Source organism: Macaca mulatta, chromosome 13, assembly GCF_049350105.2.
Source record: "Macaca mulatta isolate MMU2019108-1 chromosome 13, T2T-MMU8v2.0, whole genome shotgun sequence".
Classification (NCBI taxonomy): Eukaryota; Metazoa; Chordata; class Mammalia; order Primates; family Cercopithecidae; genus Macaca; species Macaca mulatta.
In genome coordinates this window covers 55,345,879-55,371,392 of record NC_133418.1, presented here as the reverse complement: position 1 = coordinate 55,371,392, position 25,514 = coordinate 55,345,879, and the positions used below count along the sequence as shown (strand labels likewise).

Genomic DNA, 25,514 nt, shown 5'->3' with positions numbered 1-25,514 from the left:
ACTGCAACTCCAGCCTGGGTAACAGGGTAAGACCTCATCTCTATTTTAAAAAGAAAAAGAAAAAATAAATAAATACAAAATATTTTATACATTTTGGGGGTTTCTTGTATGTTTGGTTTTTTTTTTTTTAATTTTTGTTTTGGCTAAACACAACTAATAGTGATTATTAGTCTTTCTTTGGGATTATATAGGGAGAAATTCAGTATAAATATTCCAAAATAAAAACCATTACCTGATTAAACTTAGTATTTGTTTTTTTTTTTTTTTTTTTTGAGACGGAGTCTCGCTCTGTCGCCCAGGTTGGAGTGCAGTGGCCGGATCTCAGCTCACTGCAAGCTCCACCTCCCAGGTTTACGCCATTCTCCTGCCTCAGCCTCCCGAGTAGCTGGGACTACAGGTGCCCACCACCTCGCCCGGCTAGTTTTTTTTTGTATTTTTAGTAGAGACGGGGTTTCACCGTGTTAGCCAGGATGGTCTCAATCTCCTGACCTCGTGATCCGCCCATCTCGGCCTCCCAAAGTGCTGGGATTACAGGCTTGAGCCACCGCGCCCGGCCTAAACTTAGTATTTGAATAGTGGTTCAATTAATTTAAAAATACAAGTTAATTTGTTTTTGTTTTGACATGGAGTCTTGCTCTGTCATCGAGGCTGGAGTGCAGTTGCGTGATCTCAGCTCACTGCCACCTCTGCCTCCCGGGTTCCAACGGTTCTCCTGCCTCTGCCTCTGCCTCCCGAGTAGCTGGGATTACAGGGGCCCACCACCATGCCCAGCTAATTTTTGTATTTTTTTAGTAGAGACAGGGTTTTACCATGTTTGCCAGACTGGTCTCGAACTTCTGACCTCAGGCGATCCACTTGCCTCAGCCTCTCAAAATGCTGGAATTACAGGCGTGAGCCACTGCAGCCGGCATGTTTTCATTTTAAGGTTGACATTTGGCAGTTTACCACAAATGAAAAATTGGTAAAAGTATTTACCAAGTCCTCCATCACTTACCAGTCTCTCCGAATGCAATCAGCTTCAAGTTACGGAATACCTGATAACAGTAGCTAAAACAAGAAAAACATTTATCTCACGTCATATAAACTCTGAAAATGAGTGTAATTCTTAGTCTGGCCAAAAGGCCAACAATGTCTCAAGGATCCAGGCCCTCTCTTTTTTTTTCCTTTTTTTTTTTTTCTGAGACACAGTCTTGCTGTCGCCCAGGGTGGAGTGCAGTGACATGATCTCACCTTACTGCAACCTCTACCTCCCAGGCTCAAGTGATTCTCAAGCCTCAGACTCCCTAGCAGCTGGGGCTACTAGGTGGCATATGCCACTGCACCAGGCTAATTTTTGTGTTTTTAAGTAGAGATGGGGTTTCACCATGGTGGCCACACTGGTCTCAAACTCTTGGCCTCAAGTGATCTACCCGCCTGGGCCTCCCAAAGTGCTGAGATTACAGGTATAAGCCACCGTGCAAGGCCAAGGATCCAGACCCTTTCTTTGCTCTTTGCTATTCTCAGTGAACAAACTTTTAGTCATGATTACAAGTTGATTATCATTGCTTTGAACATCACACTCTACAGTGTACCAAGCAGGAAGAAAAGGAATGGAGAAAAAAAACGGGGGCCTTCTTTCCAGAGATTAACTCACATACACACTGTCTTAACCAGGAAAGACAATCTTTCCAGAATTCTCCAACAGACTTTCTCTTCCAGTTTACTGGCCAGAGCTAGGTCATATGGCTACCCACAGACTAATGACTTGGAAAAGAAAAATGGAGTTAAAGTGACTGGTTTAATCATAACTTATCCCCTGGGACTGAGGTGAGACCTACTGAGAGGGCCTTCCTTAACAAGAAGTGAGGGTATATGTGAGGGTAGGCAACCAAGAGTTTCTGTGGCATTCTCTATACTACCACTGCCTACTTGTGCACCATTTTCACGTTATACTCAAGCCATACTTAGCTTCTTGAGGTTCCCAAATACATTTCACACTTACAATTCTGATTATACTACTCTTTATGCCTAGAATCCCACACCTTTCCTCCTTGTTCTTCATGGCTGTTAATTTTGTAGAAAATCTTTCCAATACTTTGGCTTCTCAATTGAAGAATTTCCTGATTTTTTTTGTTGTTGTTGGTTTGTTTGTTGAGACAGAATCTCGCTCTGTCACCCAGGATGGAGTGCAGTGGCATAATCCCAGCTCACTGCAACCTCCGCCTCCCAGGTTCAAGGGATTTTCGTGCCTCAGCCTCCTGAGTAGCTGGGATTACAGGCACATGCCACCTCACCTGGCTAATTTTTGTATTTTTAGTAGAGACGGGGTTTCACCATTGGCCAGGCTGGTCTCGAATTCCTTACCTCAAGTGATCTGCCCACCTCAGCCTCCCAAAGTGTTGGGATTATAGGCGTGAGCCACTGCGCCGGGCCAATTTCCTCTCTTCTAATAATCTAACCCTCCACCCAATTCAGCCTCTTATTTCATGGTCACATCCAAGATATGCCATTACTTGCATCTCATCTACCATGTCAATTTCCTGTAGCTTCAACTAAAGGGCAGGTTAAGTTGCCTTGCTTATGAAGCAATTCCCAGGGTCTAAATTAAATTCATACATGATATCTCCAGGAATGAATTCTCCAACCCTACTATTTGGTTCAGTGAACCAAAGGATAAAAGTAAAAACTTCAATTCCCAGCACTCACAACTGCTAGAGTTCTTCCTGTTTCCATGACTATCTTAATCTCCTTAATTTGAGGGACTAGAATTCCAGAGATGCAATTTATCACTACTATTTCCCATCTTTCCTTTCCCTGTATTTTCTATTAACTGCAGTCTCTGAATTACTATAGAAAAATGAGAGAGAACGCTAAATCACTCTTTTGGCTACCTGAAAAAGCAGCACCCCTAGAGTAGAAAGATAACAGTGCACATTTCTGGCATGGTACAGATTATGGATCTCTGAGTCAGAAGCCAGTGGAAGGACCAAAGCAGCTTCTTCTCTCTTCTTCAGCAATTCTGATTCATAAGGTAAAGGCTGGGCATGCTGAGGCAGTTTTTCTAATTCAGCCATCTCCATCTTAACCAATAGAAACTGTGTCCGGATTCTAGAAGTTAGTTTTTGATCTTTTGCGTTTGTTTTTGAGATGAAGTCTCACTCTGTTGCCCAAGCTGGAGTGCAGTGGTGTGATCTCAGCTCGCTGCCACCTCCGCCTCCCGGTTTCAAGCAATTCTCCTGCCTCAGCCTCCTGAGTAGCTGGGATTACAGGAATGTGCCACCATGCCCGGCTAATTTTTGTATTTTTAGTAGAGACAGGGCTTCACCATGTTGTTCAGGCTGGTCTCAAACTCCTGACCTCGTGATCCGCCCACCTCAGCCTCCCAAAGTGCTGGGATTACAGGCATTAGCCACCACACCGGGCCATTTTTGGGATTTTTTGGTCTTAAGTTCTTCGCTACTTAATTGAGGGCTAGTAGCCAGATACCATTTTTAAAACAGAATTGTTTAGCTGGGTTTTTTTTTTTTTTTTTTGAGACGGAGTCTCACTCTGTCCCCAGGCTGGAGTGCAGTGGCTGGATCTCAGCTCACTGCAAGCTCCGCCTTCTGGGTTTACGCCATTCTCCTGCCTCAGCCTCCTGAGTAGCTGGGACTACAGGCGCCCACCACCTCGCCCAGCTAGTTTTTTGTATTTTTTAGTAGAGACGGGGTTTCACCATGTTAGCCAGGATGGTCTCGATCTCCTGACCTCGTGATCCGCCCGTCTCAGCCTCCCAAAGTGCTGGGATTATAGGCTTGAGCCACCATGCCCGGCCCTAGCTGTTTCTTAAGCTAAAAACTTCATTAAAAATAGTTTTAGATATTTTGCAAAAAGCCATTTTAGAATATTCTGAAAAGCATTCTGTTTCTTCCTGTATGAAAAAAGTAAATAAATTAGATGGGGAGGAAATGTATTTTAAACTCCTTCACACATATGCAAAGGAGCCATGGGAAATGAGGAACAAAAATAAAAATATCCTTGGATAAAATCCACATGTACAGAAGATGATTCAAGAGGTTATAAATAACTCATATGAGGTAAAGCAAACATGTAATATTTATATATCATTCTCTGAAGAGCATATTTTATTAATCTTCAAGTTCCTCAGCATATTAATAATAAAAACTTCATATATATTATCAACAAGTCTGACTGTTGTGCCCAAAGAAAATCCAGATTATTTTAAGGTGAGTTTGCTTCTTTTTCATCCGATTCGTCATCCATAACCTAAAACCAAAAAACAAAGACAATTTAAGAATTAAGAAAATGATTAGATTTTGCTCTTTTCCTGATTTTACTATTACTTCTTTACCTGATATACTCTGTAACAATGCATGACAAGCCAGTAAGAATAAATCTATTAACAGCCCCAAAGAACAAGGTTTTAATCATAACCTGGTATCCTAAAAACATAAAAGCAAATTAAATATTTGGAAATTAATTAAAGCATTGATCACTTCTCCTTGTCTCAAAGAGGCTACCCACAGCAGAGTCTCAGCTGGGCAGAAAAGACTATAAATAATTAACTGGGACCAGGCACGGTGGCTCATGCCTGTAATCCCAGCACTCTGGGAGGCCGAGGCAGGTGGATCACAAGGTCAGGAGATGGAGACCATCCTGGCTAACACGGTGAAACCCCGTCTCTACTAAAAATACAAAAAATTAGCTGGGCGTGATAGCGGGCATCTATAGTCCAAGCTACTAGGGAGGCTGAGGCAGGAGAATAGCGTGAACCAGGGAGGTGGAGATTGCAGTGAGCCGAAATCATGCCACTGCACTCCAGCCTGGTGACAGAGCGAGACTCTGTCTCAAAAAAAAAAAAAAAAAAAAAAAATTAACTGGTATTCTCTATCCATAAGACTAACGTAATTGACTTTTTCTTTTTTTCAAAACCATCTTATTTACTTAAATATATTCTGTGAAGCTATACCAAACTGTTATTATGAAAGCATTTATTTTTATTAAAATTAATCCCCAAGGAAAGTAAAAAACAAAACAAATCCACCATATTAGAAACTAATTATTTTAGTTTTACTCAGATAAAAGGTCATTTTAAACCTCAGGAAAATGTTACAACAACTATTATCTTTCCATGAGTTAATGTATTACTAAGATAACAGACTAACTCCATTGGAGAAGGAAAAAGTTACATAAACCTAAGAATGCTTTTTCCTCCTTGCCACACCTACTACAATTAGATGCCAATTCAAGTTTCTAATCTGAAGGCCAATTCATCACCCCACCCTGGACAAATGAATAAAATGTTTCTCAGTCAATCCACCAAAGTATCAACTAATGTAATTTTTTAAGGCATATAGATGATAATGGAACAAAATAAGGTTTAAAAAAAAAAAAAAAAAATCTGGGCCAGGCACGGTGGTTCACGCCTGTAATCCCAGCACTTTGGGAGGCTGAGGCGGGCGGATCACCTGAGGTCAAGACTTCAAGACCAGCCTGGTCAACATGGTGAAATCCCTGTTTCTACTAAAAATACGAAAATTAGCCGGGCGTGGTGGCGCGCGCCTGTAATTCCAGCTACGGGGGAGGCTAAGGCAGGAGAATCATTTGAACTCGGGAGGTGGAGGCTGCAGTGAGCCAAGATCACGCCATTGTACTCCAGCCTAGGCAACAAGAGTGAAACTACGTCTCAAAAAAAAAAAAAAATCTAGATTCTGGCTCTGATCTGAGACAATCAATAGAAAAAGAATTCTTTCATAGGATATCTTTTCGGTTGAGTAAAAATTGGTATTTATTTCCAAGAAATTAATATTTTACGAGGCCGGGTGCGGTGGCTCAAGCCTGTAATCCCAGCACTTTGGGAGGCCGAGACGGGCGGATCACGAGGTCAGGAGATCGAGACCATCCTGGCTAACACGGTGAAACCCCCTCTCTACTAAAAATACAAAAAAACTAGCTGGGCGAGGTGGCGGGCACCTGTAGTCCCAGCTACTCGGGAGGCTGAGGCAGGAGAATGGCGTAAACCCAGGAGGCGGAGCTTGCAGTGAGCTGAGATCCAGCCACTGCACTCCAGCCCGGGTGACAGAGCGAGACTCCGTCTCAAAAAAAAAAAAAAAAAAAAATTTACAACCAATTTCAACAATACCCAATCCAAAAAATTTTGTCAACCAACTCATATTTTAGGCAGAATTATTCCTTAATTTGGAATAATATTCCCAAATACTTAATACAAAACATGTATAGGACATTTGTAAGGCACACAGCTAGTTGTTGCAGAGGAATACAAAGACTTGGATATGATTTCAGGTCTCTTAGGGAGCTTCCACATAAACATAAAGCTAAAACAGATACAGAAAGCCACATAAGTATAAAACCAAAACAGAAGCTTTGGACCTGTCAAAAAGAACTTAATTCCAAGTGGGGGATTGATAAAAACTTCAAAGAGGAGATGGCATGTACTGGACCAAAACGATGGTGTGGAGGGTAAAGCAACTCCATCTTGGATGCTAATCTGCCACATTGACTAACCTCAGTTCTAGGAATGCCTCTGAGATTTCTATTTAATTCTGCCTTAGGTAGGTAAAAATAACCTTGATGTTATCCTAAACAACACATACTTAGCATAAATCTTGCCTTTAAGCAAATTATAGGCTATTAGGCAAATAGCATTCTTGCGTTTTCCAGAAGGGCTGACTTCAATTGTCCTACACATGTGTACTACACATGCTTCTGAAGCATGTGTACACATTCCTCCTAGGCTATATACGCCCTGAGTCTAGGGGGTAACAATGCAGGGATCCATCATCTTGCAGCTGCCCGATAAATGGCTTCTGTTCCTCAGTCCCTATTAAATCTTTCTTTCTGACCAACTGGATTTGTCAGCCTCTTTCTTCAGCCTCTCATCAGCTCCCTAAGACTTTGGGGAATAGGTCTATATAGACCTGCTCACTGTGGAACAGATGAATTTTAATACTACCCAAGGATGAGTGATTCCCAATGGAGCCCTTAAGGGCACAGAATTACCTGAGGTGGTCAGGCGTGGTGGCTCATGCCTGTAATCCTAGCACTCTGGGAGGCTGAGGCGGGCAAATTGCCTGAGCTCAGGAGTTCAAAACCAGCCTGGGCAACACGTTGAAATCCCATCTCTACTAAAATACAAAATACAAAAAATGGTGGCATGTGCCTGTAATCTCAGCTACTCATGAGGCTGAGGGATGGGAACTGCTTCAACCTGGAAGGTGGAGGTTGCAGTGAGCCGAGGTAGCATGTCACTGCACTCCAGCCTGGGCAACAGAACAAGATTCTGTCTCAAAAAAAAAAAAAAAAAAAAAAAAGAATGAATTACCTGAAATTCTGTGGGTTGGAAATTTCTAATTTCCACACATCCCTTCACTCCTTGATAATCTCTCTCCATAAGGCCATGCTTTTTGGTTGAGAATCACTGCAGTATTAAGAGTCATTATTACTGATGACAAGGTGCTGTGTTATACTCCTTAGGTATGTTGGCAAAAAAAAAAAAAAGTTGATATTGTGCTATACATAAAGCTTTAGAATTCTATTCAGTATAATGACAAACTACGATTTCTAATGGGCTTCTTGCTTGCATATTTAAGAATACGTAGATTAGGCCAGTTGTGTTAATCCTTAATCCCAGCATTTTGGGAGGATCACCTGAGGCCAGGAATTCAAGACCAGCTTGGGCAACATAGCAAAACTGTCTCTACCAAAAAAAAAAAAAAACTGGTAAATATGATGTAGTAGAGTTTTTCCACTAAAGATTTCTAAATCTCATCTATAAAACACTGTGTCACATGTTAAACCTTTTTCATAATTTTTGTGCAATCAGGACAGCAATATGCCCTCTGAGTCTCTGTGACCTTATGTGCAAAATGGAAATGACTTAATGCACTGTGTTACTAGAAGATGAAATGAGCAAAATGCCTGGCACATAGTAGGTTCTCATAACACTAAAGTTACTTCTTTTTCTTTTTTTTTTTTTGAGATGGAGTTTTGCTCTTGTTGCCCAGGCTGAAGTGCAATGGCGCGATCTCGACTCACCACAACCTCTGCCTCCAGGGTTCAAGAAATTCTCCTGCCTCAGCCTCCCGAGTAGCTGGGATTACAGGCATGCACCACCACGCCCAGCTTATTTTGTATTTGTAGTAGAGAAAGGGTTTTCTCCATGTTGGTCAGGCTGGTCTGGAACTCCCTACCTCAGGTGTTCCGCCCACCTGAGCCTCCCAAAGTGCTGGGATTACAGGTGTGAGCCACTGTGCCCGGCCTAAAGTTACTTCTAAAATAAGAGACTTCAAGTCTGATAAAAATTGCAACACAAAAATCTAGCCCTTGAAGAAAAAGCTAGGTCATGAATTTCTTTTCAAATACTTGCCTTAACATCTATTTCCAGCCTTTGTATCTACAAAGAAAAAGAAAAAAATGAAAAAAAATCTAGACCTGTCATATAATATTGGCATACCTGTTCTACGCCTTCTACCTCTGGAATATAAAACTGCAGCATGTTCTGAATTCCATTTTTCAGAGTAATGATTGAACTAGGACAGCTAGTACAAGAACCCTGGAGTTTCAGCTGTACGATGCCATCTTCAAAGCCTTTATAGATTACATCCCCTCCATCTTCCTGCACAGTTGGCCTGTGAGGTCAAAGAATATTTATGACATATTCTTTAAAATACAAGTTTTCATTGAAAAAATTTAATACAGCTCAGAGCTTACATTTTATATTAGTAAAATTCACAAAGTTAAAGCTACTTTTATAATAGAGAATAATAACTGTGGCTAAGTTTTATTTATAATTAATTTTTTTTAAATCTCAGGTAAAATATCAAAATTCACTCATACAAATATTTCCTCCACTTACCACATTTGATCTTGCTTACTAATATCTTTTTAAGGCTGGGCATGGTGGCTCACACCTATAATCGCAGCAATTTGAGAGGCCAAGGTAGGAGACTGCTTGAGCCCAGGAGTTGGAAGCTGCAGTGAGCTATTATCAAATCACTGCACCCCAGCCTGGGTGACACAGCGAGACCCCATTTCTAAAGAAAACTTTTTTAAATAAAACGATATTTTAAAGCACTTAACATTTCAAATTTCCTAATAATTATTGTGATTACCTAAAACATACTCAGTCACTTGTTTTGAGTGAAGGAGAAGGGAGACTGTCATATGCTGGCTTAATTTTCAGGTAAACTTTTCATTGAAATACAACATTAACACAGAAAAATGCTTAAATCCTGTATGTACAGTTCACTAAGGTTTCACAAAGTGAACACACATTTATAACCACCCAAACCAAGAAGAACACCACACCTCCAGAAGTCCCCTTTGGGCTTCCCTCCAATCACTCCCCACAACCAAAATGCAGCCATTATCCTAATTCATATCACCACTGATGAGTTTTGCCAGTCTCTGAACTTTATAATTTACAAATATAAATTCTATTTATAAATCACGTAGAATTACCCTTTTGTATCTGGCTTCCTGTGCTCTTTGTGAGATTCATCTATGTTGCTGAGTATAGTACTAGGTCATTTACTCTCACTGCTGCATAGTATTCCATTAAGCACATATACCAGAATTTATTTATCCATTCTACTGTTGATAGACATTTAGGTTAATACTAGGTTTTGGCTTTTACAAATAGTACAGTTATAAAGATTCTTAGAAATGTCTTTTGGTATGCATATATATTACTACTGGGAATATACCTGAAAGTGAAATTGCTGAATGAAGAGTATGAATATGTTGAGATTTAATAAATACTGCCATATAGTTTTCCAGTTATATAAACTTACATTTCCACCAGCAGTGTATGAGAGTTTCTGTTGCTCCACATCCTCACCAACAATTGGTGTTGTCAGTCTTAATAGTTTTAACTATTTTACTGGATTTGTACTAATATTTAATTGTAGTTTGAATATTCATAATAACTAATGAGGTTAAGTACTTTTTCATGTTTAGTGGCTACTTATTTTCTTTCCTTTTTTTTTTTCAGAGACAGAGTCTCACTCTGTTGCCCAGGCTGGAGTGCAGTGGCACGATCTCAACTCACTGCAACCTCTGCCTCCGGGGTACAGGTGATTCTCCTGCATCAGCTTCCCAGATAGCTGGGATTACAGGCATGCACCAATACCCCCGGCTAATTTTTTTTTGTATTTTTAGTAGAGACGGGGTTTTACCATGTTGGCCAGGCTGATCTTGAACTCCTGACCTCAGGTGATCTGCTCACCTAGGCCTCCCAAAGTGCTGGGATTACGGGTGTGAGCCACCATGCCCAGCCGCTATTTGATTATCTTTTGCGAAGTACTTGCTGCAGTCTCTGATTGTCTTTTTCTTACCAATTTGTACAAGTTATTTATATATTCTGTCATATAAACACTGTAAATATCTTCTAATCTGTACCTTGCCTTTTGACTGCAAATGACACTTTTTAAACATCTCGCTTTGTCACATAGGCTGGAATACAGTGGCATGATCACAGCCCACTCAATGCTACCTAAAACTCCTAGACTCAAGGAAGCTTCCCCTGCCTCAGCCTCTTAAGTAGCTGGAATTAAAGGCATAAGCCACTGTGCCCAGCCAATGGCATCTTCTGATGAAGAGAGAGTCACAATTTGACTGTAGTCCAATTTATATGTATTTTCCTTGACTTTTATCTGATTTTCTTTGAGACAGACTTTCGCTCTTGTTGCCCAGGCTGGAGTGCAATGGTGCGATCTCAGCTCACCACAACCTCCGCCTCCTGGGTTCAAGGGATTCTCCTGCCTCAGCCTCCCAAGTAGCTGGGATTACAGGTGCCCACCACCATGCCTGGCTAATTTTTTATGTTTTTAGTAGAGAGAAGATTTCTCCATGTTAGTCAGGGTGGTCTCAAACTCCCAACCTCAGGTGATCCACTCGCCTCGGCCTCTCAAAGTGCTGGTATTACAGGTGTAAGCCACCGTGCCCGGTCTTTATCTGATTTCTTGTGTCCCGTTGGAAAAAAAAATTGCCTACCTGAAGGTCATACAAATATTCTATTTCTTTACTTTTCTCTTCTCTTTTCTTTTCCCCTCCCTCCCTCCTTCCTTCCTTCCTTTCTTCCTCCCTCTCTCTTTCTTTCATTGTAGAGATGGGGTCTCACTATGTTGCCCAGGCTGGTCTCAAATTCCTGGGCTCAAGCAATCTACCACCTCGGCCTCCCAAAATGCTAGGATTATAGGCATGAGCCACCATGCCTGGCCCCTATATTTCTTCTAAGCAGTATATAGTTGGTTTTGTCTTTTCACATCCAATATGACAATCTTATTTTTGTACATCAAACCATTGTCATTTAAATGCCAATACTTTTGAGTTTATATTACCATTTGCTGTTTCCTATTTTATATCATTTTGGATTGAGGAAGTATTTTTTATTCTATTTCTCCCCTCCATAAGTTTGATTTCTTTTTTTTTTTTCTTTTTTTTTGGTGAGACAGGGTCTTGTTCTGTCTCCTTGACCAGAGTGCAATGGTGTGATCACAGTCCACTGCAGCCTCAACCTCCCCAGCTCAAGCAATCTTCCCGCCTCACAAACAGCTGAGACTACAGGTGCACACCACCACACCCAGCTAATTTTTTAATTTTTTGTAGAGACAAGGTCTCACTATGTTGCCAGGGTTGTCTCTAACTTCTGAGCTCAAGCAATCCTCCTACCTCAGCCTCCCAAAGTGCTGGGATTATAGGCATGAGCACCATGCCCATCATCTTATGCTTCTTTCCTATATCTTCTATTCTCTTCTCTCTCTGTGCTTCAGGCTGAATATCTTCTACTGACTTAAATTCCGGTATACTAATCTTCTCTTCAACTATGTCCAATCTAATGTTAACCTAATCTAATGAGTTCTTAAGTTCAGTCATTATAATTTTAGTTCCAGGGTTACTAATTCTTTTTCTTTTTTTTTTTTTCGAGATGGGGTCTCACTCTGTCACCCAGGCTGGAGTGCAGTGGCATGATCTCGGCTCACTACAAGCTCCACCTCCCAGGTTCACACCATTCTCCTGCCTCAGCCTCCTGAGTAGCTGGTACTATAGGTACCCGCCACCACGCCTGGCTAATTTTTTGTATTTTTAGTGGAGACGGGGTTTCACTGTGTTAGCCAGGATGGTCTCGATCTCCTGACCTCGTGATCCACCCACCTTGGCCTTCCAAAGTGCTGGGATTACAGGTGTGAGCCACTGCACCCGACCACTAATTCTTTTTTTTTTTTTATAGATTCCAGTTCTCTAATGAAATTCTTCATCTTGCTATTTTTTATTTTAATCATAGTTCTTTAAACACTATGATAACTCCAATATCTAGGTTACCTATGAATCTGTTTTACTTTCCCTTGGTTTAGTTTCTAGATATGTCTAGCAATATCTGACTGAATTATGAACACTGTGTATGAAACACTGAAGTGACCTCGGATTATATTTGATCAGAAAGGATTCACCTGGTTGGGTGCTGTGGCTCACTCCTATAATCCCAGCACTTTGGGAGGCTGAGGCAGATGGATCACCTGAGTCCAGGAGTTTGAGACCAGCCTGGGGAACACGGGGAAACCCCATCTCTACAAAAAATACAAAAATTAGCTGGGCATGGTGGCACATACCTGTAGTTCTAGCTACTCAGACAGCCAAGGTGGGAGGATCACTAGAGCCTGGGAAGCTGAGGACACAAGTAGCCATGAGCATGCCACTGCACTCCAGACTGGGCAGGAAAGCGAGACCCTATCTTAAAAAATAATAACAATTTAAAAAAAAAGGATGCATCTTATGTTTTGTCAACAGCTCATCTACTCTGGAATTAAACTGACTTAATACTGGCCTACAGTTTTGTAAGCTTACTATACCTTTGATGTGCCTTCATTTCAAGAGTATAATTCTCCGGGGAGCCTAATCACCAAGAGCTTAGAATTTTTTTTTTTTTTTTTTTTTGAGACCGTCTCGCTCTGTTACCCAGGCTGGAGTACAATGGTGTGCAATCTTGACTCACTGCAACCTCTGCCTTTGCTTGCAATTCAAGCGATTCTCCTGCCTCAGCTACCGGAGTAGCTGGGATTTTTCACAGAGACGGAGTTTCACCATGTTGGCCAGGCTGGTCTCAAACTTCTTACCTCAAGTGATCCACCCACCTTGGCCTCCCAAAATGCTCAGATTACAGGCATGAGACACCGCACCCAGCCAGGCTTGGATGGTTCTCAAGACCCAACCTCCTTGACAGAGTCTAAACTCCAATTTTTGTCCCCGACCCCAGCACCATAAGACTGTCAAAAGTCTGCTCTGCCTTCCAGCTACTTTTTTTTTTTTAAACACTTCTTTAGCCCCTTTTACATAGCTACAATAAGTAATTGCCTTATGGGGGAAAATCTGAGTGTTAGGATTACTTTTCTTTCTTTTTTAAGTAATTATTACTGTAGTTTTTTTTGTTTTGTGTTGTTTTGTTTTGAGACAGAGTCTTACTGTATTGCATCCAGGCTGGAGTACAGTGACACAATCTTGGCTCACTGCAAACTCCACCTCCCGGGTTCAAGTGATTCTCGTGCCTCAGCCTCCCAAGTAGCTGAGATTATAGGAGTGTGCCACCACACCTGGCTCATTTTTGTATTTTTTAGTAGAGACACGGTTTTGCCATGTTGGCCAGGCTGGTCTTGAACTCCTGACCCCAGGTGATCCACCTGCCTCAGCCTCCCAGAGTGCTGGGATTACAGGCGTGAGCCACCCTGCCCGGCCAATTAATTATTTATTTTTTTTTTTTGGTGGAGTCTCACTCTGTCACCCAGGCTGGTGTGCAGTAGCATGATCTCGGCTCACTGCAAGCTCAGCCTCCCGGGTTCACGCCATTTTCTTGCCTCAGCCTCCCGAGTAGCTGGGACTACAGGCAACCGCCACCACGCCCAGCTAATTTCTTGTATTTTTAGTAGAGACAGGGTTTCACCGTGTTAGCCAGGATGGTCTCCATCACCTGATCTCACGATCCACCCGCCTTGGCCTCCCAAAGTGCTGGGATTACAGGCCTGAGCCATCGCGCCCAGCCTCCAATTAATTATTCTTAATTCAGAAAAATTATAGATATTTACACGTACAACATGATGTTTTGAAATATGTAGGCCAGGTGCGGTGGCCCATGCCTATAATCCCGGCACTTTGGGGTGCCGAGGAGGGTAGATCACCTGTTAGGAGGTCGTGACCATCCTGGACAACATGGCAAAACCCTGTCTCTACTAAAACTACAAAAATTAGCTGGGTGTGGTGGTACATACCTGTAATCCCAGCTACTCAGGAGGCTGAGGCAGGAGAATCACTTGTACCCGGGAGGCAGAGGTTGCAGTGAGCCGAGATCACGCAGCATTCCAGCCTGGGTGACAGAGCAAGACTCCGTCTCAAAAAAAAATCTGTATACACCATGGAATGACTAAATCAAGCTAATTAACATATACATTACCTCACATACCTGTTTTTTGTGTCAAGAACTTAATAACTACTATCTTAGCAATTTTTTTTTTTTTTTTTTTGAGAAGGAGTTTTGCTTGTCACCCAGGCTGGAGTGCAATGGCGCAATCTTGGCTGACTGCAACCTCCGCCTCCTGGGTTCAACCAATTCTCCTACCTCAGTCTCCATAGTAGCTGGGACTACAGATGCCCACCACCACGCCTGACTAATTTTTGTATTTTTAGTAGAGACGAGGTTTCAACATGTTGGCCAGGCTGGTCTTGAACTCCTGACCTTAGGTGATCCAACCGCCTCGGCCTCCCAAAGTACTGGGATTACAGGCGTGAGCCACCGTGCCAAGCCACAATTTTCAAGAATACATTGTTACTAACTATAGGCTTACTTGGCTGGGTGCTGTGGCTCACATCTGTAATCCCAGCACTTTGGGAGGTTGAGGTGTGAGGACCACGAGGTCAGGAGTTCAAGACCAGCCTGGCCAACATGGTGGAATCCCATCTCTTCCAAAACTACAAAAATTAGCTGGGTGTGGTGGCACATGCCTGTAATCCCAGCTACTCAGGAGGCTGAATGTGAAGAACTGCTTGAACCTGGCAGGCGAGGCTGTAGTGAACTGAGGTTGCACTCCAGCCTGGGCGACAGAGCGAGACTCCGTCTTAAAATAAAAAAAAACTATCTCAAGAACAGAAAACCAAACACCGCATGTTCTCACTCATAGGTGGGAATTGAACAATGAGAACTCTTGGACACAGGAAGGGGATCATCACACACAGGGACCTGTTGTGGGGTCGGGGGAGGGGGAAGGGATAGCATTAGGAGATATACCTAATGTAAATGACAAGTTAATGGGTGCAGCACACCAACATGGCACATGTATACATATGTAACAAACCTGCACGTTGTACACATGTACCCGAGAACTTAAAGTATAAAAAGAAAAACAACAACTATAGGCTTACTTTTCTTAACTTCCCTACTCTCTAGGATCTTGGTCCTTGAAATCAAGATTTCACTGGTAACCCAGAATTTTAATTTTTGTCTTCCCATCTAAATAAATTTTCTGAGAGCCCAGTGGTTTCTCCGATTCTTAGCAGCTGCCCTCTGCCCAGCTTCTTCTACCCCCTATGTAGCAAGGTACAGCAAATGCCTGAAGGGAAAACTCAGTGAGCTTCCCTTCTCTCCAGGATCTTGGCACCTCAAATCTTGCTTGCTTTGGCAGCTATCTAATGCTTTCAAACAAATTCTTTTTACTGTACTTTATCCAGCTTTTCTGGGAGTTCTCAGCATGACTATTGGTCTGCTACAAGCAAAAGTAGAAGCCTGCTGTTCTCCACTCATTTAAATTTATTTTGTATGGGCAATACACTGAAAATAGGTACTCATTCTCTCTTCGCAACCTTTCCAAACATTCAGTCTTTTTTTTTTCTTTTTAAGAAATTTGGTATTATAACAATATCGAATCTAAATTGAGACTGTGAATAATACATTTCTTCATTGAATATGTTTAAAAACATTGGATGTTTTAAAATTTTGAGCAAATGTAGTGAAGATACAGGCTTTAAATTCGATTATCATGGTTACCTGCTGTGGTTTACGTTAACCTGCACTTATTTTGAAAATCTACTATAATCTCATGGCCAATTAAAACTGTATTGCTATAATGTAAAATGCCTCCGAAGCACTTGAACTCAGGTAGAGAGAGGAGCACATACCGTATTCTAGTATCTAACAATTCCTTAATCATTGCCACAACTTCATCATCTTCTTCAGATCCTAGAAATAATTACATATAAAAACATCAAGAGTAGAAATTTTATAGCCATGCAAGTACAAGTATTAAAACAGAATGATTTTAACTACATGGTTCATTAAAAACATAAAACTATAGAACATGTAACTTGGTATGGAGATATATTTTGGGAAACTGAAGAGAAAATCATTCATGTGATTCTCTGAAGAAAAATTTGGGAATACTGATCAACTCAACATTTGGTGATAAAGATGAGTACACTAAAACATCTTGGTATACTAATGATGTTAGGGTTTGAAATTTTAAGCCAGTAAATATGCAGATGTTCTCTGTTCTCAAGGATTGAAAGTATCAGAGAAAAGAAACTGAATTTTGATGGAAACTTTGAGACAAAAAGGCACACCTATTTTGCAAGTTAAGTTACATCGTCAGTTTCTCAACTTACTGGTTTTCAAAATGTCAACCATACTAAATATAGATGTAAGCCTTCTGGGAATTTCTGAAATGTTTTTTTTTTTCTTCTTGAGACAGCGTTTCACTCTGTTGCCCTGTCAGGAGTGCAGTGGTGTGATCACAGCTCACTGCAACCTCAACCTCCTGGGCTCAAGCAGTCCTGCCTCAGTCTCCCAAGTAGTCTGGGACCACAGGTGTGAGCCACCACACCCAGGCAATTTTTTTTATTTTCTGTAGAGATGGGGTCTCGCCATGTTGCTGATATGGTTTGGCTGTGTCCCCAGTCAAATCTCATCTTGAACTGTAGTTCCCATAATCCCCATGTGTTGTGGAAGGGAGGTGGTAGGAGGTAATTGAATCATGGGGATGGTTACCCTCATGCTGTTCGCGTGATAGTGAGTGAGTTCTCACGAGATCTGATGGTTTTATAAGGAACTTTTCTCCCTTTTGCTTGGCACTTCTCCTTGTTGCCACCATGTGAAGACTCACATGTTTGCTTCCCCTTCCGCCATGATTGTAACTTTCCTAAGGCCTCCCCAGCTATGCTGAACTGTGAGTCAATTAAACCTCTTTCCTTTATAAATTACCCAGTCTCAGGTATGTCTTTATCAGCAGTGTGAGAACAGACTAAACCAGTTGCCCAAGATGATCTTCAACCCCTGGGCTCAAATGATCCTACTGCCTCGGTCCCCCAAAGTACTGAGATTACAGGCATGAGCCATGCCAGGCCTCTGAAATGTTCTACACATCTTCTGAGCAAAAAGTTAGCCTTTGAGAAAACCAAAAATGTAGAGATTTCATATCACATTATAACAAACACTAGATTCTGGCAACCCCTAAAATTAAATTACATTGAGTTTTTAAAGAAAAGAAATAAAACATGGCTTATGCCTGTAATCCCAGCACTTTGGGAGGCTGAAGTAGGCACATCACTTGAGGTCAGGAGTTCCAGACCAGCCTGGCCAATATGGCAAAACCCTGTCTTTACTAAAAATACAAAAATTAGCCAGGTGTGGTGGTGGGTGTTTGTCATCCCAGCTACTCAGGAGGCTGACAGGAGAATCACTTGGACCCAGATGGCGGAGATTGCAGTGAGCTAAGATTGCACTACTGTATTCTAGCCTGGCTGACAGAGCAAGACTCTATCTCAAAAAAAAAAAAAAAAAAAAGAAAGAAAGAAAGAAAAGAAAAATTTAAAAATTTAAAAGGAAAAGAAAACACACAAAAGGTGGTTCCCACCTATAATCCCAGCACTTTGGGAGGCTGAGGCAGGCAGACCACCTGAGGTCAGGAGTTCAAGACCAGACTGGCCAACATGGTGAAACCCTGTTTCTACCAAAAATACAAAAATTAGCTGGACGTGGTGGCACATGCCCGTAATCCCAGCAACTTGGGAGGCTGAGGCAGGAGAATTGCTTGAACCCAGGAGGTGGAAGTTGCAGTGAGCCGAGATTGCACCACTGCACTCCAGCCTGGGCAACAGAGTGAGACTCCACCTCAAAAAAATAAATAAATAAAAATAAATAAATAAATAAATAAATTTGTTGGGGGAAAAAAGCACAAAAGCTAAAACTGTCTTAGATCAGTAAACCTAAATTCCACTTCCCTACCATCCCTTCCATAGACAATCACTATCATGAGTTAGGTTTATATCTTCCCAGCATGTGTTTACATTTACATGTATAAATTAACACAAATGAGATCATACTATACATACTATTCTATATCTTGCTCTTTTCTATGTAAAATATCTGGAAGGTCATTCCCCATTGGCATATACAAATATGTCTCAATAAAATAGGTACACAGTAACTTTTATATAGATTTGTCTTTGGCCAGTGTCTTATTTCAGTTGTTTATACAGTTTGCTGCTATTTCTAACAATCCTGCAACATACTTGCTTATATAAATATATATCAAAAGGCCGGGCTCAGTGGCTCACACCTGTAATCCCAGCACCTTGGGAGGCCAAGGTGGGCAGATCACTTGAGGTCAGGAGTTCAAGACCAGCCTGGTCAACATGGTGAAATCCCATCTCCACTAAAAATACAAAAATTAGCCGGGAGTGGTTGCGGGTGCCTGTAATTCCAGCTACTCCAGAGGCTGAGGCAGGAGAATCACTTGAACCCAGGAGTCGGAGGTTGCAGTGAGCTGAGATCACGCCACTGCGCTTCAGCCTGGGTGAAAGAGTGAAACTCCATCTCAAAAAAAAAAAAAAAATACACACACACACACACACACACATATACATCAATGTACTTTTGCAATTATATTTATGAGATAAATTCCTACTGGTGGGATATTTCAGTAAACAGGCTTGTGCTTTTTTTTTTTTTTTTTTTTTTTTTTTTGACAGAGTTTCACTCTTTTTGCCCAGGCTGGAGTGCAATGGCAAAACGTCAGCTCAATGCAACCTCGGCCTCACAGGTTCAAGTGATTCTCCTGCCTCAGCCTCCTAAGTAGTCAGGATTACAGGTACCTGCTACCACACCTGGCTAATTTTTGTATTTTTAGGGGGGTTATGCAATGTTGGCCAGGCTGGTCTCGAACTCCTGACCTCAGGTGATCCACCCGCCTTGGCCTCCCAAAGTGCTGGGATTACAGGCATGAGCCACCGCGCCTGGCCTAGCTTGTGCATTTTTAATGTTAGTGGATATAGTCAAATTACTCTAAAATAAGTTATAAGGTTTACATATGGATCCATAAAGAACACACGTAACTGTTTCATGTAGTACTAAAAATTTTCATAAATGGTACATTTATAAATGTACATACATTTGAATTTTCCTTTTTCATTTAATATTTTCTTTTTTATGTTTCTATGTTGCTATCTCCCAATCTAGTTCATTCCTTTTAACTGCTGGTATAGTTAAAAAATATTTCAGTGAACATGTTTCTACATGTTGCCTTGTGCATATCTCTAAGACTCTTAAGATATACATCTAAAAATATATCTGTATCACCTAAAGATAATTATACAAATGTTTCTGCATGTCATAGTCTACTTAGTGTTGCTATAAAGGAATACCTGAGACTGTGTAATTTATAAAGAAAAAAATGTTTATTTGGTTGATTCTGATGTCTAGAAAAGTTGAAGACTTGGCATCTGGTGAGGGCCTCAAGCTGCTTCCCCTCATGGAAGAAGGGAAGCTGGCCCACGCAGAGATCACATGGTGAGACAGGAAGGAGATGGTCTTAGTGGGACTCTTCTTAGCACTCAGCTCTCAAAAGAAGTAATAGAGTAAGATCTCACTCCCCTCCCCTCCTACCCCCGGCTTTTCCAGAGGGCATTCATCTACTATTGAGGGATCCATCTCCATGACCCACTCACCTCCCATTAGACTCTACCTCCAACACTGGGGATCAAATTTTTTTTTTTTTTTTTTTTTTTTTTTTGAGACGGAGTCTTGCTCTGTAGCCCGGGCTGGAGTGCAGTGGCCGGATCTCAGCTCACTGCAAGCTCCGCCTCCCGGGTTTACGCCATTCTCCTGCCTCAGCCTCCGGAGTAGCTGGGACTACAGGCGCCCGCCACCTCGCCCGGCTAGTTTTTTGTATTTTTTAGTAGAGACGGGGTTTCACGGTGTTAGCCAGGATGGTCTCGATCTCCTGACCTCGTGATCCGCCCGTCTCGGCCTCCCAAAGTGCTGGGATTACAGGCTTGAGCCACCGCGCCCGGCCTTGGGGATCAAATTTTGGCATGAGATTTGGAGGGGACAAACGTAGAAACTATAGCAGTGTATATATGTGTGTATGCACATATCAATGTTTTTGTAGTCAATGCGTATTAACATTGATGAACTACTAGAACTAATGAGTGCTAATCTTGACAGATATAAGATCAATATACAAAAATCAACAGTATTCCTATATCCAACACCCCAAATTAGAAAACATTATTTTAAAACATACAGGGCCGAGTGAGGTGGTTCACACCCATAATCCCAGCACCTCGGCAGGCCAAGGCAGGCGAATCACCTGAGGTCAGGAGTTCGAGAGCAGCCTGGCCAACATGGCGAAACCCCATCTCTACTAAAAATACAAAAATCAGTCGGGCGTGGTGGTGGGCGCCTGTAATCCCAGCTGCTCAGGAGGCTGAGGCAGGAGAATCACTTGAACCTGGGAGGCAGAGGTTGCAGTGAACTGAGATCACACCATCGCTCTCCAGCCTGGGCAACAAAGACCATGTCTCAAAAACCAAAAAGCAGATACAGGCAGCATGGTAGAGTGGTTAAAAGCATTAACGCTGGAGCCAGATTGCCCAAAGTTTGTATCTATCTCTGCCACTTACTACCTGTGTGACCTTGAGCAAATTACTCAACCATTCAATGCCTCAGTTTTCTCATGTGTTAAATGTGATAACAGTTCCTATCTGATAAGGTTACTTTAAGAATTAAGTGAGTTTATACTTGTGAAGTGCTTAGAATTGTGCCTGAAATATCGTAATCAGTATATCTAAGTGCTTACTAAACAAAATAAGAACCTTTATGACAACAAAACCTATATGGTACCTAGAACTAACATGAGCTCATACCAAGAAAAGAACATAAGTCTCAAGTAAATGGGAAAATTTGGGGATGAAAAAATATCAATGTTGAAGAAATGTTAATTCTCCCAAATTTAATCTATAAATTTAATGCAACTTCAACCAAGCTCTTGACATGGTTTTTCAGAGACTTTACAAGATGATCAATACATTTACAAGGAAGAATAAAGTGACCAGACCACCTGAAAGTTTTTTTTATTGAGGAACTTTTTTTTCCAGATATTATCATATACTATGCTAATTGTTACAGAGATACTGTAATTAAAACTCTGTATGTTATTAAAACAGGAAGAGGGCAAAAAGACCACAGGGACAAAAAACATCTTAGAAAAAGACCCATGTATAATATTATAAATTCATGAGGAAAGACTGGGATACTTGTTTAGCTATTTAGAAAAAGATGAAATTATATTTTAAACTATACAGAAAAACAAATCCCACAGTGATTAAATATGTAGGTGTAAAAAATAAAACTTTAAAAAACAAAAATACATACACATATGACAATATCTTTGTGATAGAGAAAGGAAAAACTTCATCAACAACAAATACAACAGTATCAGCAAATACTTATGGAGCTTTATGTATAGTCACTCTTCCAAGTGCTTTACACTAAATAACTTACTAAAACAAGGTACAAAAGGCACAAACCACAAAGGAAAAAGATGAACAAATGTAACCACATTAAAATGAAAATTTTCTGTATGACAAAAGACATCATAAACAAAATGCAAAGTTAAGTCACAGTTAGGGAGATATCATTTACTAAGAAAATACCTAACAAAGAATTAATATTCAGAATATTTATATATATATACAGAGAGAATGAGACCTTTTTTTTTTTTTTTAAGAGATATGGCCTAGTTCTATCAACCAAGATGGAGTGTACTGGCGTGAACATGGCTCACTGCAGCCTCAGCCTCCTGGGCTCAAGCGATCTTCCCACCTCAGCTTGTCAAGTAGGAGGGACTACATGCACGCATCACCATGCCCAGCTAATTTTTGTGTTTTTTTGTAAAGACAGGGTTTCGCCACATTGCCCAGGCTAGTCTCAAGTTTCTTTTTTTTTTTTTTTTTTTTTTTTTTTTGAGACGGAGTCTTGCTCTGTCACCCAGGCTGGAGTGCAGTGGCCGGATCTCAGCTCACTGCAAGCTCCGCCTCCTGGGTTTACGCCATTCTCCTGCCTCAGCCTCCCGAGTAGCTGGGACTACAGGCGCCCGCCACCTCGCCCGGCTAGTTTTTTTGTATTTTTTTTTTTAGTAGAGACGGGGTTTCACCGTGTTAGCCGGGATGGTCTCTCGATCTCCTGACCTCGTGATCCGCCCGTCTCGGCCTCCCAAAGTGCTGGGATTACAGGCTTGAGCCACCGCGCCCGGCCTCAAGTTTCTGAGCTCACAATCTGCCGCCTTCACTTCCCCAAGTGCTAAGATCACAGGTGTGGGGCATGGTGTCCAGCCCAGAATATTTTTTAAAAACCTGCTTAAATAAATATAAAAAATACATATGGGCCAGGTGGCGGTGGTTCATGCTTATAATCTCAGTACCTTGGAATGCTGAGGCAGGAGGATCACTTGAGGCCAGGAATTTGAGACCAGCCTGGGCAACATAACAAGATCTCATCTCCACAAAAAAATTTTTTTTTTTTTTTTTGGGACGGAGTCTTGCTCTGTCACCAGGCTAGAGTGCAGTGGTGCGATCTCAGCTCACTGCAACCTCTGCCTCCCGAGTTCAAGCGATTCTCCTGCCTCAGCCTCCTAAGTAGTTGGGACTACAGGAGCGTGCCACCATGCCCAGCAGATTTTTGTATTTTTAGCAGAGATGGGGTTTTACCATGTTGGCTAGGATAGTCTCAATCTCTTAACCTCATGATGTGCCCACCTTGGCCTCCCGAAGTGCTGGGATTATAGGCGTGAGCCACTGTGCCAGGCCTCTACAAAAAAAAAATTATTTATTTTTATTTTATTTTATTTTATTTTTTTTGAGATGGAGTCTCACCCTGTCGCCCGGGTTGGAGTGCAGTGGCACAATCTTGGCTCAATGTAACCTCCACCTCCCAGATTCAAGCAATTCTCCTGACCCAGCCTCCTGAGTAGCTGGGATTACAGGCACATGCCACCATGCCTGGCTAATTTTTGTATTCTTGGTAGAGATGGGGTTTCACCATGTTGGTCAAGCTTGCCTCAAACTCCTGACCTCAAGATCTGCCCACCTTGGCCTCCCAAAGTACTGGGATTACAGGCGTGAGCCACCATGCCTGGCCAAAAAATTTTAAAAATAAAAACATTAAACAGGCATGGTGGCAGGAGTCTATAATCCCAGCTACTTGGGAGATGGAGGCAGGAGGACTGCTTAAGCCTGGGAAGCTGAGGATGTAGTGAGCCATGATCATGCCACTGCACTCCACCTTGGGTGACACAGCAGGTCACTGTCTCCAAAAAATAAAAAGACACGTGACTCAATTTTGTTTTTAAGTAGAAAAGATAAAAATAGAAAATTTACTGACAAGAAAAGTAAATGGCCAATAAACATATGAAACTCTTCACACTCAGTATTAATCAAGGAAATGCAATTAAAACAAGATACTGGCTAGGCGCAGTGGCTCATGCCTGTAATCCCAGCGCTTTGGGAGGCTGAGGCAAATGGATCACGAGGTCAGGAGTTCGAGACCAGCCTGGCCAACATGGTGAAACCCCGTCTCTGCTAAAAATAGAAAAATTAGTTGCGCATGGTGGCAGGTACCTGTAATCCCAGCTATTCGGGAGGCTGAGGCAGGAGAATCGCTTGAACCCGGGAGGTGGAGGTTGTGGTGAGCCGAGATCATGCCATTGCAGCACTCCAGCCTGGGCAAGAAGAGTGAAACTCTGTCTCAAAAAAAAAAAACAAACAACAACAACAAAAAAAAAACAAGGTACCATTGTATACCCAACATACAGGTTAAAAAAAAGAAAGAAAAAGAGAGACACTAAATGATGACAAAGATCAAAGATGTAAGAACACTGAAATTCTTACAATATACTGCTAATGTGCACTTAATTAGATCAACATATGATATAGCAATTCCACTTTTAGGAACATAGCCTAAAGAAGCTCTCAGCCAGGCATGGTGGCTCATGCCTGTAATCCTAGTACTTTGGAAGGTCAAGGTGGGTGGATCCACCTGAGGTCAGGAGTTTGGGATCAGCTTGGCCAACGTGGCAAAACCCCGTCTCTACTAAAAATACAAAAATTAGCTGGGTGTGAAGGTGCATGCCTATAATCCCAGACACTCAGGAGGCTAAGGCAGGAGAATTGCTTGAACCTGGGAAGCGGAGGCTGCAATGAGCTGAGATCATGCCACTGCACTCCAGTCTGGATGACAGAGCAAGACTCTGTCTCAAAAATAAATAAAAATAAGGCCGGGTGCAGTGGCTCATGCCTGTAATCCCAGCACTTTGGGAGGCCGAGGCAGGTGAATTACGAGGTCCAGAGTTCAAGACCAGACTGGCCAACATGGTGAAACTCTGTCTCTACTAAAAATACAAAAATTAGCCAGGCATGGTGGTGGGCGCCTGTAATACCAGCTACTTGGGAGGCTGAGGCAGGAGAATCACCTGAACCCGGGAGGCAGAGGTTGCAGTGAGCTGAGATCATGCCACTGCACTCCAGCCTGGGCAACAGAGCAAGACTCCATCTCCAAAAATAAATAAAAATAAACAAACAAACAAACAAAGAAGCTCTCCACATATTCACAAACAGACTTGCATAAGGATGCGCACTATAGAGATGTTTTCAATAAAAAATTAGTATAAAACTTTACTTGAACATAAAGGAACAAATTAACTATACCTTATTCCTATAATGAAATGCTATCCAGCACGTAAGATGAGTAAACTAGAACTATATTTTTTGAAATGGATATATTTCAAAAATATCATACTTAGTGAAAAAGGCAATTAGAAAGTATAACACAAGATATTTAAGGTTGGACACAGTGGTTCATGCCTATAATCCCAGCATTTTGAGAGGTTGAGTCCAGCAGAACACCTGAGGTCAGGAGTTCAAGACCAGCCTGACAAACATGATGAAATCACCTCTACTAAAAATACAAAAATTAGCTGGGTGTGGTGGTGCATACCTGTAATCCCAGCTATTTGGGAGGCTGAAGCATGAGAAACACTTGAACCTGGGAGGTGGAGGTTGCAGTGAGCAGAGATCGCGTCACTGCACTCCAACCTGGGTGACAAGAGTAAGAGTCTGTCTCTTAAAAAAAAAAAAAAAAAAGATATTTAAAACTTAAGAACAAAAACTAATACTATATATTCCCTGCAGAGACTTACATGTAT

At 41.7% G+C, this 25,514-nt stretch overlaps 1 protein-coding gene across 13 annotated transcripts in view; it reads right to left on the bottom strand.

Annotated features, from left to right (window-relative positions):
- Positions 1-4,080: 4,080 nt before the first annotated feature.
- NFU1 (NFU1 iron-sulfur cluster scaffold) overlaps positions 4,081-25,514 on the bottom strand; it is a 43,296-nt gene continuing 21,862 nt past the window's right edge. For 10 of the 13 annotated variants that reach the window (XM_077959482.1, XM_077959486.1, XM_015112596.3 and 7 more), the window contains 3 exons: positions 16,159-16,219; positions 8,453-8,627; positions 4,081-4,245 (listed from right to left, as the gene is read on the bottom strand). In XM_077959482.1, coding sequence (XP_077815608.1) covers positions 4,201-4,245; positions 8,453-8,627; positions 16,159-16,219 — 281 coding nt within the window. In that variant the 3' untranslated portion in view covers positions 4,081-4,200. Of the gene's footprint in view, positions 4,246-7,321; positions 8,628-14,258; positions 14,354-16,158; positions 16,220-25,514 lie in introns of all 13 variants that reach the window. The other 3 variants (XR_013402748.1, XM_077959483.1, XM_015112597.3) reach the window with 3 other exon arrangements.